At 49.6% G+C, this 14079-nt stretch overlaps 1 protein-coding gene across 1 annotated transcript in view; it reads right to left on the reverse strand.

Annotated features, from left to right (window-relative positions):
* SH3PXD2B (SH3 and PX domains 2B) overlaps nucleotides 1-14079 on the reverse strand; it is a 99282-nt gene that overhangs the window by 53949 nt on the left and 31254 nt on the right. Inside the window, exon 3 of the mRNA XM_031438260.2 lies at nucleotides 3371-3446. Coding sequence (XP_031294120.2) covers nucleotides 3371-3446 — 76 coding nt within the window. The remainder of the gene's footprint in view (nucleotides 1-3370; nucleotides 3447-14079) is intronic.

Consider the following 14079-nt stretch of genomic DNA (forward strand, 5'->3'; position numbering starts at 1 on the left):
GCTGGGGCTGGGAGAGGACAGAGGACTCAAGCACCTTTGGTGTCTCCTGGGGCTGTGACAGGATGTCACTTGTCTTCCTTGAGGCCTCAGTGGGGCAGGATCCCTGGACACATGTCAGATGCCCTGCCGGGAAGCATGTGCCAGGGAGACCACAAGTTCTGTAGTCTGCGAGGCCCTGGGCCAATCCCAGTGGGGTCTCTTCCTTCCTATGCTGCCTTGGGAAATGCGTTTCCGTGTCAGAGCCTCAGTCTCCACATCTGTAAAATGGGAGAGTGGCCCTCATCTCTCAGAGCAATAATCTCTACGACGCACCAGCACAGGGCTTGGCCCTCTGGAGGTGCTTATAAAAGAGTAATTACTTAAAAAATGGGTTACACGATCCTGCCTTAAACTCTGCAAGGAAGAACATGTGTTCTTTCCTCAACTGCCAACTTGGTTTTTTAAGACCTGCCTCGGATGGGCTAATTCATCATTTATCTGGAGCAGCGCTGGAGTCACTGCTCAGGCCCTGGGCTGTGGGGCAGAACTGTGTGGCCAGAACCTCCTTGGCCGGGCCTCCAGGTGAAATGCGGATGGGGCAGCAGCCCCTCATCGGCACCTGCGGTGGAGTGTTTCTGTGAGAGTCGGGGAGAGGGGAGGACAGGCGAGCCTGCGCCCAGCCCTGCCCTGCAGTCCAGCCTTCCTGGAATGGAAAGGGTGCTCAGAGGAGAGAACAGCCCTTGGTGGGAACCAGCAGGCTTTTGTTTTCCATAGTGGACGAAGGCCAAACTGTAATTCTTATTTTTCAAGTCGCATCCTCTGCCAAGTTGGCTTCCCCAGCTCTTGCTGGGATGGAAAATTGCACAGGGCTGTTCTCCCCTCCCCCTGCCTTTGTGCTAACATGAAACTTGCTTTTGTTCTGCTGATGCGGCAGTCTTGGCAGAAAACTGACCCCTAGGAGAGGGGACGTCTCTCCCACCAGTCCCTGCCCTCGGCCTCAGCCTGGAGGAAAAGCTAAGAGGTGGGCTGGGAAGGGATGCTCCAGGGGTCCTGGGGCCCAACGGGGCCTCTCCAAGCTACAAGTGGGTGTCCTGAGCAGGGACAATGGGGGCAAGCCCCTGAGAACAGGACTTTCATGAATTCGTGGGTGGAAAAGGATTACGTAACCACGAAAGCTTTCAGGGGCTGGGGAGAGGGTCGGCTCAAGTTCTGCCCTGTCCTGGGAAGTTTTTCCAGAGCTGGTTTTGCCTTTCATCCAGCAAAGAGTTATAACTCACAGCTTTTTCTTTTCTCCCTTTAAGAAAAAATATACATTTAGAACCCATTTCAACTTGAATATCCAGACTGATCATTTAAGTATGACTCCAAGGTGTGAAATGCCCCAAAATTCCAAAGAAATGTCCCAGGACCCTCTTTCTGCCTTTACTGAGAACCTCTACATGCCAGGGAGAGAAGCTTGTGAAGCAGGGATCATCGCCCCATTTTACAGATTTGGAAACTGAGGCTCGGGGAGCCAGGGGAGATGCTTGAGGTGACAGGGCTGGGTCTGTTGGAGTCCGGAGCACATGCTTTGGTGGGCTGAGATCTGGCTGTTGCAGCTGCCACAATGGGTTTTCTCCAACAGGGAAAAAAATTTCCAGTGTGACTGCACACTCTCCCTGTGGCAGGACTAAAAACATTAGCTTTTTTAGGCAAATGATTCTTCCAGGAAATGGGGGCCTGGCAAACAGATCTACCCTGTCTCTAAACTCTCTCAGTGATGACAGGATCTGGAAGATCCCACTGATGTGCTGACTGCAGAATCCTGGAGTGGAGGAGCGGAGAACGGGCTCCTAGGTGACTCAGAGAGTCTCCCCCATCTCAGGGCCTGCCTCCTTGTCTGCAAAATGTAAAACATTTAAGAGCCTGTCCAGCTCTAAATATCTGTGATTTAGGGTGACTGTCAACTTGCTGATTATCTGTATGTAAAGATAATAGTAAGTGCTTGATCATCACTAGTTACATATCAGGCACTTACCTGCTCATAACGACTCTGTCATCTAAGTACCATTATCATCTCCAACGTGCAAATGCAGAAATGAGACTCCGTGTGCTTAAGTGATTTACCCAAGGGTAATAGTGGATGAGTTGGCGCTCTGGGATTTGAACCCAGGTTGTTTGGTTTCGGGTATGAGTTTTGCAGCCCATGATACCTGTGTTCGAATCCCAGCTCTGTCATCTATGCGAGTGATTGTAATTTCTCTGAGCCCCAACTTTCTCATCTGTGAAATGGGCACAGTAATGTCTGCCTTGCAGGGTTGTTCTAAGAACTAAACGAGCTAATGAATGCAAAGAACTTAGCCCAAAGACTGGCCCACAGCAGACATCTAATAAATGGGAGCTATTATTACTTGAAGTGATAAAACTGGTTTGGAGAACCCATTTTTTTGAGATGAAGCCTTAATGCTTCTTTTGGCAAGAATTTTTTTGGGGAGAAAGGAACACTGAATGTCTTGAGAGCAGGGACCAGCCATGGTTGCATTAACTCCCCTACTCAGAAGGTGCTTGATGGCTGTGGGAGGCAGGCAGGCAGAATTTCTAAAAGGGTCCCCCAGTGATGTCTCACCTTAATCCCAGAGCCTGTGATTATATGGGGATCTCAATCCTGGGATCATGTTATGTTATATGCTACAGTTCATTTCAAGAGAGGGAGATTATCCTGGATTAGCCAAGTGGGTACCATATAATCACATGAGCCTTTAAAAGCAGACAGCCTTCTCTGACTGGTGGCAGAGGGGAAGTCAGAGAGATTCAAAGCACCGGGAGGATTCAATGCCCTGTTGCCACCCTGGAGATGGATGAGGAACGCAGGCAGTGTCTGGAAGCTGAGGGGGTCCCCTGCTGATGGCCAGTAAGGAAACGGGCATCTTGGTTCGAGAGCTGCAAGGAACTGGATTCTTGCCCACATCCTCCAGATCAGTGCTCAGTCTAGCCAAAGCCTCGATTTCAGTCTTTTAAGATCCTAAACAGAGAACCCAGCTGAGCCTACCTGACCAACAGCGCTGTGAGATAATAAATGGGTGCTGTTCGAAGCTGTTAAATTGGCGGTAATTGGTTATCAGCAATCGAAAGCAAACACAGCAGCCACCGAAATAGGTGCCACTCACTGCACAAACTTTAGGGGCTGTCAACATTCTCATTCTAGAGACAGGAGAAACTGAGGATCCTGGAGGTGAAGCGTCTCGCCTAAGGTCATACACTTAGCAAACGTGTAGGATCTAACTCCAGAGCCCACGTTCTTAGCACTGATGTCTACAGATGGCTGAGGTCTGGTCACTGGGACTATGTCTAAAGGAGGAGACAAGGTACTCAGAGCCCAGGGGCCCCATCTGAGAGCATGGGTCTCACCTACCCGGGAGAAAGGGAATGATCCGCTGTTTGGGATCCTTCTGTCCGCCTTCCATGGGAAATTTGTCCAACATCTGCATCTGAACGGGGAGAATAACAAAACGAAAGCTTTGAATATGAGAATTGCATTTATCCGTGCATTTTAAACAAATTATGCGAACTTTATGACTTGATGTATCAAAGCTCACTTCGTTCAGCTTCTGAGGGACCCAAACTAATGGGGAAGGCAGCGTGACCCGGGCTAGGATCTCCATGAAAACCCTTCTCGATGCCCACAGCTTCCGGACCAGTGAAGGCTCAGAGCTGGGAGAGACCATTCTGTTTTCCTGGGTGTTCCAGCCACGGGACCTGAAGGCTGAACCGCACCCCCAGAGTCACCAGAATTCCATGGACGGCAGGTATCCTGTTCCCTAAGAACTGCCAAGTTGTGTTCATTATTGAGACTTAGTGAACCTGGTTCGGTCTATGCCTGTGAGATCATTACCCACCGCCCCCTCTGCCCCACTAAGAATTCCCCGGGCTGGCTCATCAGTCAGCTCCGTGCCTGGCTCTGTGTTGGGCACTTGGGGTGCAGCGAGGAAAAGACTCAGAGTCCAGGGAGAGACTGAACAGTAAGCTGGTCATTGCAGGGGAGTGTAGGAAACACCCTGAGAGGCAGGTGCAGGCTGCTGAGGGGATGGAGCACCAAAAACGGAAACCTTTTAACGTTTTCTGCCAGCATTAAATGTCTCTCTGATATTTTAAGGTGTTAATATGAAGTATCTGATTGGATATACAGAATCACCAGGCTCTGCTATGTGGGGTCTGGGGAAGCGACACACCATGGGCCTCATCCTTCGTTGGCCATAATGATACCAGCTGCCAGTGTCACTTTATGGATTAAAGCTGGGCTGCACCAGCCATTAACGCTATCCCCAGATTTCTGGTTCTTCCCCTAAGCATGTGGTAGACTCGCACCTCCCTACTCCCTTGAAGCAGGATGTGGCCAGTTAACTGTGAGCAGAAGAGATGTGGTTCACTTCGGGGTAGAAGAGCTATGAGTGGTCCTTGATTCACTGCTCTCCATCTCCGTCTGCCACGTGAAGACCATGTTTCAGGGTGTGGTTTCTCTGCCCGCGAAGGCCAAAGCCCCCGATGACCTCCCATGGACATGTAGCCTGAGTGAGAGATAAACTCTTGTCTCTAGTGAGGCGATCTGTCATAGCAGCACACCCTAACCCATCCTGATTAGTATGCGGGCCAGGATTGAAGCAGAGGAAGAGGGAGTCCTGGGCCTCCCAAAGCGGCGCCTGCATGTGAGAAGCCTGCCCATCACTTTACCTAAAGGAGAAAGTCACCCTGGCACTCAAGACGTGCCCCTCTGGATGCGGAGAAAAGGGACCCCTCCTACCCTGCTGGTGGGAATGTAATGTGGTGCAGCCTCTATGGGAAACGGTATGGAGGTTCCTTAAAAAACTAAAACTAGGACCACCATATGATCCAGCAATCCCACTCCTGGGTATATACCCAGAAAAAATAAAAACTCTTAATTCAAAAAGACACATGCACCCCAATGTTCACAGCAGCACTACTTATAATAGACAAGACACGGAAGCAACTTAAGTGCCCCTCAACAGGTGACTGGATTAAGACGTTACACCACACACACACACACAGCAGAAAACTACTCAGACATAAAGAATGAAACTCTGCCACTGGCAGCAACACGGATGCACCTAGAGAATATTATGTCAGTGAAGTAAGTCAGGCAGAGAAAGACAAATACTATGATATCACTTATACGTGGAATCTAAAAAATATTACAAATGAACGTATGTGCAAAACAGACTCACAGACACAGAAAATAAACTTGTGGTTACCAAAGGGGAAAGGGAAGGGAGGAGGGACAAATTAGGGGTATAGGATTAACAGATACAAATGACTATGTATAAAATAGATAAGCAACAAGGACATGCTGTGCAGCTCAGGGAATTACAGCCACTGTCTTGTGATAACTTATAATGGAGTATAGTCTATAAAAATGCTGAATCACTATATTGCATGCCTGAAACTAATATAATATTGTAAATCAACTATAAGTCAATTAAAATAAAAGACAGGCCCCTCTGATAGAATGAAAGTAGCCTGGAGTAGCCTGGGAGAAATAGGCTAGTTTGACGCAGGGGGAGGGAGGAGAGACCTGAAGGAGGAGAGAAGAGAAACATGCATACATGCCAAGCACGGGCTAGCGTCTTTAGACACACGCTCTCATGGAATCTGCAGAACACTCCCTCCAGATGGACATTATTATCCAGGAACTGAAGTCCAGAGAAGTGAAGAAATCTGCCATGGGCCTGTGGCCAGCAAGGGGCAGGCCCAGAGACGGAAGGCCAAGGCTTCTCTGCCATTGCATCACCCCGCCTCTGAGATGCTAGGAAGGCAATTAGAAAGGGCTGCTCCCCAGTGCTCGGTAACCAGGGCCATTTACCCAGGACAAAGCTCCCTGCCTCCTTAGGACTGTTTTATGTGACACCCCTGCTTAGGGGGTCAGTCTCCACTTGGGCTCTAAAGGGCTTCTCATGAGGTTGTGGTTTTATTTGTGATTTCCAACCGGCCCCTGTGCTGTGCTGTGCTGTGCAGAGATGGGGAAATGCTTGGTCCAACATTCAGCAGCTGGGGAGGCCACAGTGGGCCTTGCTGGAAAAGGCGGGCTTCCCTTTTGAATCTGGCACATAGTAGGCACTCAATAAAAATTAGCTAAACCAATGAATCACCTGAGTGAATTTTTTTTTTTTTTGCAGAAGAGTTAGCTTCAGATGTTTGCCAAGTACGCCTGATTAATAATATTCACATCACTAATATTAAACAATAGTTAGTAACCGCTATGAACATTGGTTTGACAGTTTACCTTCTCAGACATGTGGTTTTATCTGACCTTCAGGATAATCCTGTGGAATCAATGCATGATCCCCATGTCACAGACGGAGAAACTGGGAGAAGAGGCGCACAGTGGACACCTGAGGTCACACACTAAGTGGTGGTCCAGCCAGTGCAAGCATCTTAATCAAAATTCCATTCTTCTTCCCTAAGATTACTCTCTTAGATGGCTTTGGAGTGTCATGTGACCATGAAAAACCAGCCTGAGACGAGGTAAATTTCATATTCCATGCTTTCTTTTTAAAAGCAGGGTGATGAATTAGTCTCAGGTGCTGAGTCTTTTTTGAGATTACAGGTTTTGCCTAACACTATCTTCTTCTTTCCTTCTCAATTTCACTTCGGAAGACAATGCTGGAATACCATTCAGGGGAACTTTTTTCTTCTAAGAAAAGGTACGCGCCAGTAATCCTCCCACTGTACCACATCCATGTCCGCTCTCCTGGGTTCCCACTGAGCCCCTGTCTGAATGTGCACACTGGCTACAGCGGCCCCACCCTGCCCAGGCTGCATTTTAGTCTTCCCACTACTCTGTCTTAGGAAGTTACTCTCACCCTTGGTCCTGACTTGCTTTAACCCAGAGAAGCGGGGTTCAAAGAGCGGGAAGTGTCTCCCCAGGTGTTATTTATTAATTTGAGGCCACAGACCAGGATTTAACGCTGCGCAGTCTAACCACAGACATTGTCTCCTAGGGACCATACGGCCCTGGGGTTGAATCCCGGTGCTTCCTCCTGCCAGCTGGGTGTCCCTGGTCAGGGACCTCGCCCAACGAGTCTGATTCACCATCTGCAGAACGAGGAACACAGCCTCCTGGGAAGAGTTCGGTGAATGAACTCAGAATGTGGACTCTCTGGGGACGGACTAGGTGCTCAACAAGATATGCCCCTTCCTTGCACTCTGCCCATAATGAATTTTACATTCTGAGAGTTACTTGGGAATACTTCTTGGCATTTTATGAGGCTGTGTGTTTTACTGTTAAGTATACATAACATAAAATGGATCATTTTGACCATTTTAAACGTACAATTAAGTGGCACTAAGTACATTCACATTGTTGGGCAACCATCACCACCATCCATCTCCAGAACCTCTTCATCACCCAAACTGAAACTCTGTATCCATGAAGCATTAACTCACCCTTCCTTTCCTCCAGCGCTTGGCAACCACCAACCTATTTTCTGTCTCTATAAATCTGACCATTCTAGGTATTGCGTATCAGTCTTTGTCCCTTGTGCTGGCTTACTTCACTTAGAATCATGTCTTCAAGATTCATCTGTGTTGTAACATGTGTTGGAATTTCCTTCCTTTTTGAAGCTGAATAATATTCCATCATGAGGCTGTGTCTTAAGGTTGGCAAAACTCCTCAGACTATTCAAAGTCCCCTCCGTGGCTAGAGATGGGTTTTCCAATAGAACTTTCTGCCACAATGGAATGTTCTACGTCTGTTTCCCTTATGGCAGCCACTAGCCCTGGATGGCTACTGAGCACTTGAAATGTGGCTCCTGCGACTGAGGAACTGAACTTTCTATTTCATTTCATTTTAATTAGCTTAAATTTACATATAAATAGCCTTACAGGACTAGTGGCTACCATACTGGACAGCACAGGGTGGGACTATAAATACCCATCATCCCCATGTTTTAGCCACGTCTAGTTTTATTTTGTTTTATCATCCTATCAGTGGTAACTGCAATCTGTCTGATTGCTATTTGCAAGGAGATCAGAGGTCTGCGGGCTGCTCTGTGTTTGGTCTTAGTGTGTCCAGGTTCACAGGCGACAAGCGGCTCCTCTCCAGGGAACGATCACACTTGGCACCCACAGGCGTTGAAGCAGGCACAGGCAGCCTTCCAGACACGATGTGGGGACCCCTCCCCACCACCGCCAGCCCCAGGCTGTCTGCAGCAGCAGGACCAGAGACGTGCCTGGCAAAGTCCAACTGTAGACGTTATCCTTGGACAACTGGGAAGTCTGTGCCCCTCCCCCCCAGATAATACAAGGAAGCGGCGTGGAGGGTGCGGAGGACTGGAAACCCAGGAGGAAAGTGAGTCAGTGTGGCGGGTGGGAAGGGAGAGGGAGCCACGTCAAGTTGCCACATCACACGGCTCCGAGGAGAACGAGAGAACACTCCATCAGCAGTTTTCAAGACACCAGCTTGTGGTGGAGGGAAAGGAGGCCGGCTGTCCAAGGAAAACAGCGTGGAGCTGGCGTGGAGGTCCACACGTGGTTCGTGTTAGCGGAGGACTGGACTTGGATGGAGGGCTTTATTCCCTCAGTATGACAAAGGCCCCACGTCCCAGACAAGCCAGAGCAGGCAGAGTAGAAGGGCCAGGGTGACCGCCCCGGGCAGCTGCAGGCTGGCCTGGAGCCATGGGGTTCTCAGAACAGGACATGACAACATACCTGGGCCTGCTCTGCAATATGTGGTTGGTTGTCTTTGGGGGCTCTGTCCCCTTGATGAGCTGATTTGTCCAAATGTCGACATGCCCTGGTCTGCTGGTGGACACGCCACCCGGAGCCTGCCGTCCCTTCTGTCTGTCCACTTCCCTCTCCTGACTGCCCCTCCCCAGTCCGGTCAGCATTTTCTCAGCCTGACCCTCTTTCGGAGCTGCCCTCTGGCCTGCCCCGTCACCTCCTCACTGGTATGTGGGAGACACTTGGTATATATTTGTGCAAAGAATGAATGAATCCATGAATGAACAAATGAATGAAAAAGTGGGTAACTCGTTTTGTCAGTCATTGTCGAGGGGAGGAGAAATTTTGCTCCGGGTGGCAGCAAAAGGACCTGGACTGGGGCTCAGACGCAACTGACCAGCACAATCTTGTCCCTTTCTATTTTCCAAATAAAGAACTGCAGTTGGCCCTCCACAACCTCAGGTTCTACTTCCACAGATTCAGCCAATGGCAGATCAAAAATATTTAGGAGGACCAGTGTTCATAGCCGCACTATTTACAACAGCCAAGACGTGGAAGCAACCGAAACGTCCATTGACAGATGACTGGATAAAGACGTGGCCAACATATACAATGGAATACTACTCAGCCGTAAAAAGAATGAAATAATGCCATTTGTAGCAACAGGAATGGACCTGGAGATTGAGATACCAAGTGAAGAAAGAGAAAGAAAAATACCGTATGATATCACTTATATGTGGAATCTTAAATGACACAAATTATTTACCAAACAGACTCACTGACATAGAAAACAAACTTACGATTACCAGGGGGAAAGTAGGGTGGGGAGGGATAAATTGGGAGTTTGGAATTTGTAGATACTAACTCCTATATATAAAATAGATAAACAACAAGGTCCTACTGTCTAGCACAGGAAACTATATTCAATACCTTATAATGGCCTATAAGAAAAAGGTTACAAAAAGGAACATGAATATATATACACATAAAACTGTATGTATGTATGTATGTATGTATGTATCTATGTATGTATCTGAATCACTACGCTGTACACCAGAAATTCACCCAACATTGTAAACTGACTATACTTCAATTAAAATATTCAGGGAGGGAAAAAAATTCCAGAAAATTCCAAAAAAGCAAAACTTGAATCTGCCACCACTGGCAATTATTTACATTGTATTTACAACTATTTATACTATTTACATAACATTTACATCCTGTTAGGTGTTATAAGTAACCTAGAGACGGTTTACAGTGTACTCCAAGGGGATGTATATAGGTTATATGCAAATACTAGGCCATTTTATATGAGGAACTTGAGCATTCATGGATTTTGGCATCCACGGGGGTAGGGAGGTCCTCGAATCAATTCCCCATGGATGCTGAGGGATGGCTGTGCTAACTGTGTGGAAAAGGCAATTACTGTATTTTCTCAGCTATGTACCATTGATACGGCAATGGCTTTTCAGACAGGAGGGAAAAAATATTCCATTGAGTGTGTACAGCATGTGGGAGGCCCAGCCCATTTTTAGATGATAACCTCCGGGGAAAAGAGTGTATCTGAGGGTCCAGTGAAGGCAGTATTTGGGGAAATATGGTTGGTGGAATCCTAGGCCAGGTGTTGGCTAGGAGCTCGTGGGGAAGTCTTCCCAGCTGGGCAGGGCCCGCCGGGGAGTGAGAACTCTTCAGTTCTGCCGCTCCCACACCTGCTCCAGGAAAAGACAGGAGAAAACACTGCCTGCCAGGCAGAGTGACCCAGCTGGCCCCGGGCCCCCGACTGTCGGAATTCCACACAATGCCCAGCTAACAGTCCTGCTCTCTCACGCCTCTGCACCTCGGCACACACGGTTTCCTCTGTGTGGAATGCCCTCCCCTGATCCTGCAGGGGGTCAACTCCCTACTTATTGTCAAGACCCTGCTCAGATGTCACCTCCTCCAGGTAGCGTGCCCTGCCTGAATTCCCTGGCTGGGACAGAGGTCCCTCTTTGAATACCTAGGGTCTGGCTCATCCAATGTTTAACTGTCCCTTCTGCAAGGGAAGCCCTGGCTCCAGGGGCGACCATGACCCTCAGCCTGGGGGATGCAATGAACCAGTGGGAAAACTCAGAGGGCAAAGGTCACCTGGCACAGGGTGAAGTGGTCTCTGAAGGACTCAAGTCCTGCTCAGAGCAACCCTGTGCAGGACAGACTCCGCCTGCATCTTACAGGGAGAACTCTAAGAGGCAAATCTATCTTTGAGAAGATAGACTGGAAGTCAGTCCTGGACCTCAGGGGGGCAGGGGTGCGGGGGTCAGGAGCACAGGCTTCAGACTCAACCATGCCTGGACCTGAATCCCAGCCATGCTGCTTTCTGGGCATGAGACTGCCTCTCCGAGCTCTCCTTCCCCCATCTGTGACCAGGACACAACACTGACCTCATGTCCGTACGTGAGGACTCAGTGAGATGGCGTATAAAACGGGCACTTCAGTAAACAGTACATCGTTCAACCAAACCATACTCTTCTAGGCGCTGCCCTCAGCTCTCTGGGCATTACGGTCATGCCCAGTGCCCTACTCGGATGCCAGCTCCCTCTGCTACCCACTGATGGACTCTCCAGAGTGGGCCCAGGCTAGGTTCAGAGAGGCTGAGTGGCCTGCCCAAGGCCACAGAGCCAGCCAGTCAGACAGAGGGCTGGGACCTGGCAACAGGTCTGCCCACTCTAAGCCCAGGGCTCTACTGCCTGCACCCACACGTAAATAAGACACGTGGCCAGATGTCAATCAGTAGTGGAGGGCACGACTACCAGGGTCCAGCTTGTCTAAGACAAGAGAGTTAGGAAGTTACATTGGAAGGTGAACTGTTATAAAGGGGACCTTCTCATAGGTGACTGTGAGTCTCTTTTCTCACAAAGGAGCCTGAGTCATGCTCCTTTCTTCCATCCCAGGAGGCCTCTCTGCAGACTGTTTCCTCTGCCTGGATGTCCTGCCTCCACCAGAGGGGACATTTACTGTTTTCTGTCAGCCACAGGCTATTTCCCCTCCTTTGGCAGCAGGTCTCTGGCTTCCTTCTACCCTGTTAGCATGCATTGGCGTGACACCGATTCTGCTCTAGTCCCTGGGCTGGCCCTGACTGGCCCAGCCACTGACCCAAGATGAACCAATGAGACTTGCTCAAACTGTTGGGGTGTTCTCTTTTCCCCTGAAGTCACTGATCTGCTGGATACAGCTGGGAGCTGTGGCCCCCATCGTACCAGACAACACCCTGCCCGCACGTGATGAAAGCCAAGAAGTAGAGAAAGGCAGATCTCACTGACATCGTGGCCCCTAGATCCAGCCATACCTGAAGCCAAGTACCCTTAGTTTTCTCAGTTCTATTTAGCTAATCAATGTTCTTCTTGAATAATCCATATTGACTGGGTTTGTCATCTGTAACTAAAACAGTTCTGACTAAAATAAGACCTTACAGCCAGGAAGTGGCAGCATTTGGATCAAAGCCCAGGATCTTAGCCACTCTATTAAACTGGCATCATCCCCTCCTCTAATCTTTATGCCAATTCCTAGCAGCAACCCACGCCCATCAATAATCCCAACAGCTGACATTTGCTCAGCGCTCAGACAGCCCAGAAACTGCTCTCACACACACCATCACTTTCGTACAAAAAAAATTGAGATATACTTCACATATCATAAAATTCACCATCTTTAACTGTACAATTTAGTGGCTTATAGTATATTCACAAGGCTGTGCAACTATGACCACTATCTAATTCCAGAATATTTTCATCACCCCCAAAAAGACACCCAGTACCCACTAGCAGTCTCTCCTCCTTTCTCCTTTCCCCCAGCTCCTGGCAACCACTAATCTGCTTTCTGTGTCTGTGGCTTTGCCTCTTTCGGACACACATCATCAGTTTTAAGTCCAAAGGAGTCTCGTGAAGTCGCCACCAGAGAGAGGAGCACTGGAAGGCAGAGTGGCTAAGACTGTGGACACTGGTGTCGCCAGCCCAGCTTTAAATCTGAGTTCTAATGCTCATGGGCTGTGTGACCTTGGGCCACTGTCTTAACCTTTCTGAGCCTGGCCTTATCTTTTGATAAGCTTGGTATGAGGATTAAATGAGTCACCATATCTTGATGCTTAGCAGTCAGTGCCCCAGGAGTGCCAGCTGTTTCTAGTATCATGCTACTGATGAGGACAATCAGGCACAGAGGGGTTAAGGGGTGTGCTCATGGCCACACAGCACAGGTGGCTGGGCCCCAGGTCTCCTGAGTCCTCTGCTGTTTCCATTACGCCACACTGGCCTAGCTGTTCCTCCACGAAAGCTCGGCCCTCCCCACACTCTGAGCCAAGTTACTTCTGAAAAAAAACCAAGGCTACTTGCCAGATAGACAGGAGGGGAGGGGAGAATCATGAAATCATCCGACTTTAGGGTGTCACAGCCTCGTGCGGGCTGGCCTCCTCGTCTGGTCCTTGGGTACAGCCGACTTTGGCTGCTGGGGTCCTGCCCTGCTTCCCCCCAGGTTCCCTCTCTCAGGTACGGGGTTGGCGGGGGACGGCTGGTGGGAGGCAGGCCATTTCCAGGACGGCAGGACCCTCTGGAATTCCATGATGCTCCCACTCCAGCTGCCCATCTGGGATTCTTCAAAGCCAGCTGAAGCCCTGTCTTTAGATGACTTTGTGTCCCAGCAAACCCCCAATTATTGCCAATTATGCTGAGTGGGGGAAGGAAACCTCGCTCTTAAGTTCTGGTAGAAATGAGAAAGTTAAGTTAGGACAGGAGAGTGCAGGGAATGCAGGTTTTGGCCCAGGGAGCCCTGTGATCCAACCCTGGCTCGAATGATCCCAAACGCTGTCAACTCTGCAAGTCCCATCTGAGCAGAGGGACAGCAGATGACAGCTAACGCGCTTACTGAGCGAGGCCCAACTCATTGAACTGTCATAACAGACGTGAGGAAAGCACTTTCCTTCTTAATATGCAGATGGGGAAACGGAGGCTCAGAAACACACAGAGCTGACGTGTGAACCCAGGTCTGTCTAACGGCAGAGGTCAAGGTCTGAAGCCCCGGACAACGCTGGAACAGGGAGCTCGAAGGCACAGGCAAGGTCCGCACACACTGCCTGGCTCACGGGCCGCAGAGTGGCAGCAACGAACATTTCCACACGGGCCACCAGGGCCTCCTCCCTACCCTCCTCTCACTGAACCCGCTCCTCCAGATAGTGCTGTACCCAGCCCGCCTCTCTGGCCACAGCTGGCAGGCTCGGGGGTGGACTCTGACCCCTGAGGCTGACAATCAGATGCTCTCTCCCGGAGACTGGAATCGGCCCTGAGAAACTCCAGTGCATTGACACAGGGAGGGGCACTTCAATTCGGGGACTGAGGGTGCTGTCTGGGGGACATGGGACAATGG

This window comes from Camelus dromedarius, chromosome 27 (genome assembly GCF_036321535.1).
Source record: "Camelus dromedarius isolate mCamDro1 chromosome 27, mCamDro1.pat, whole genome shotgun sequence".
In the NCBI taxonomy this organism is placed as follows: Eukaryota; Metazoa; Chordata; class Mammalia; order Artiodactyla; family Camelidae; genus Camelus; species Camelus dromedarius.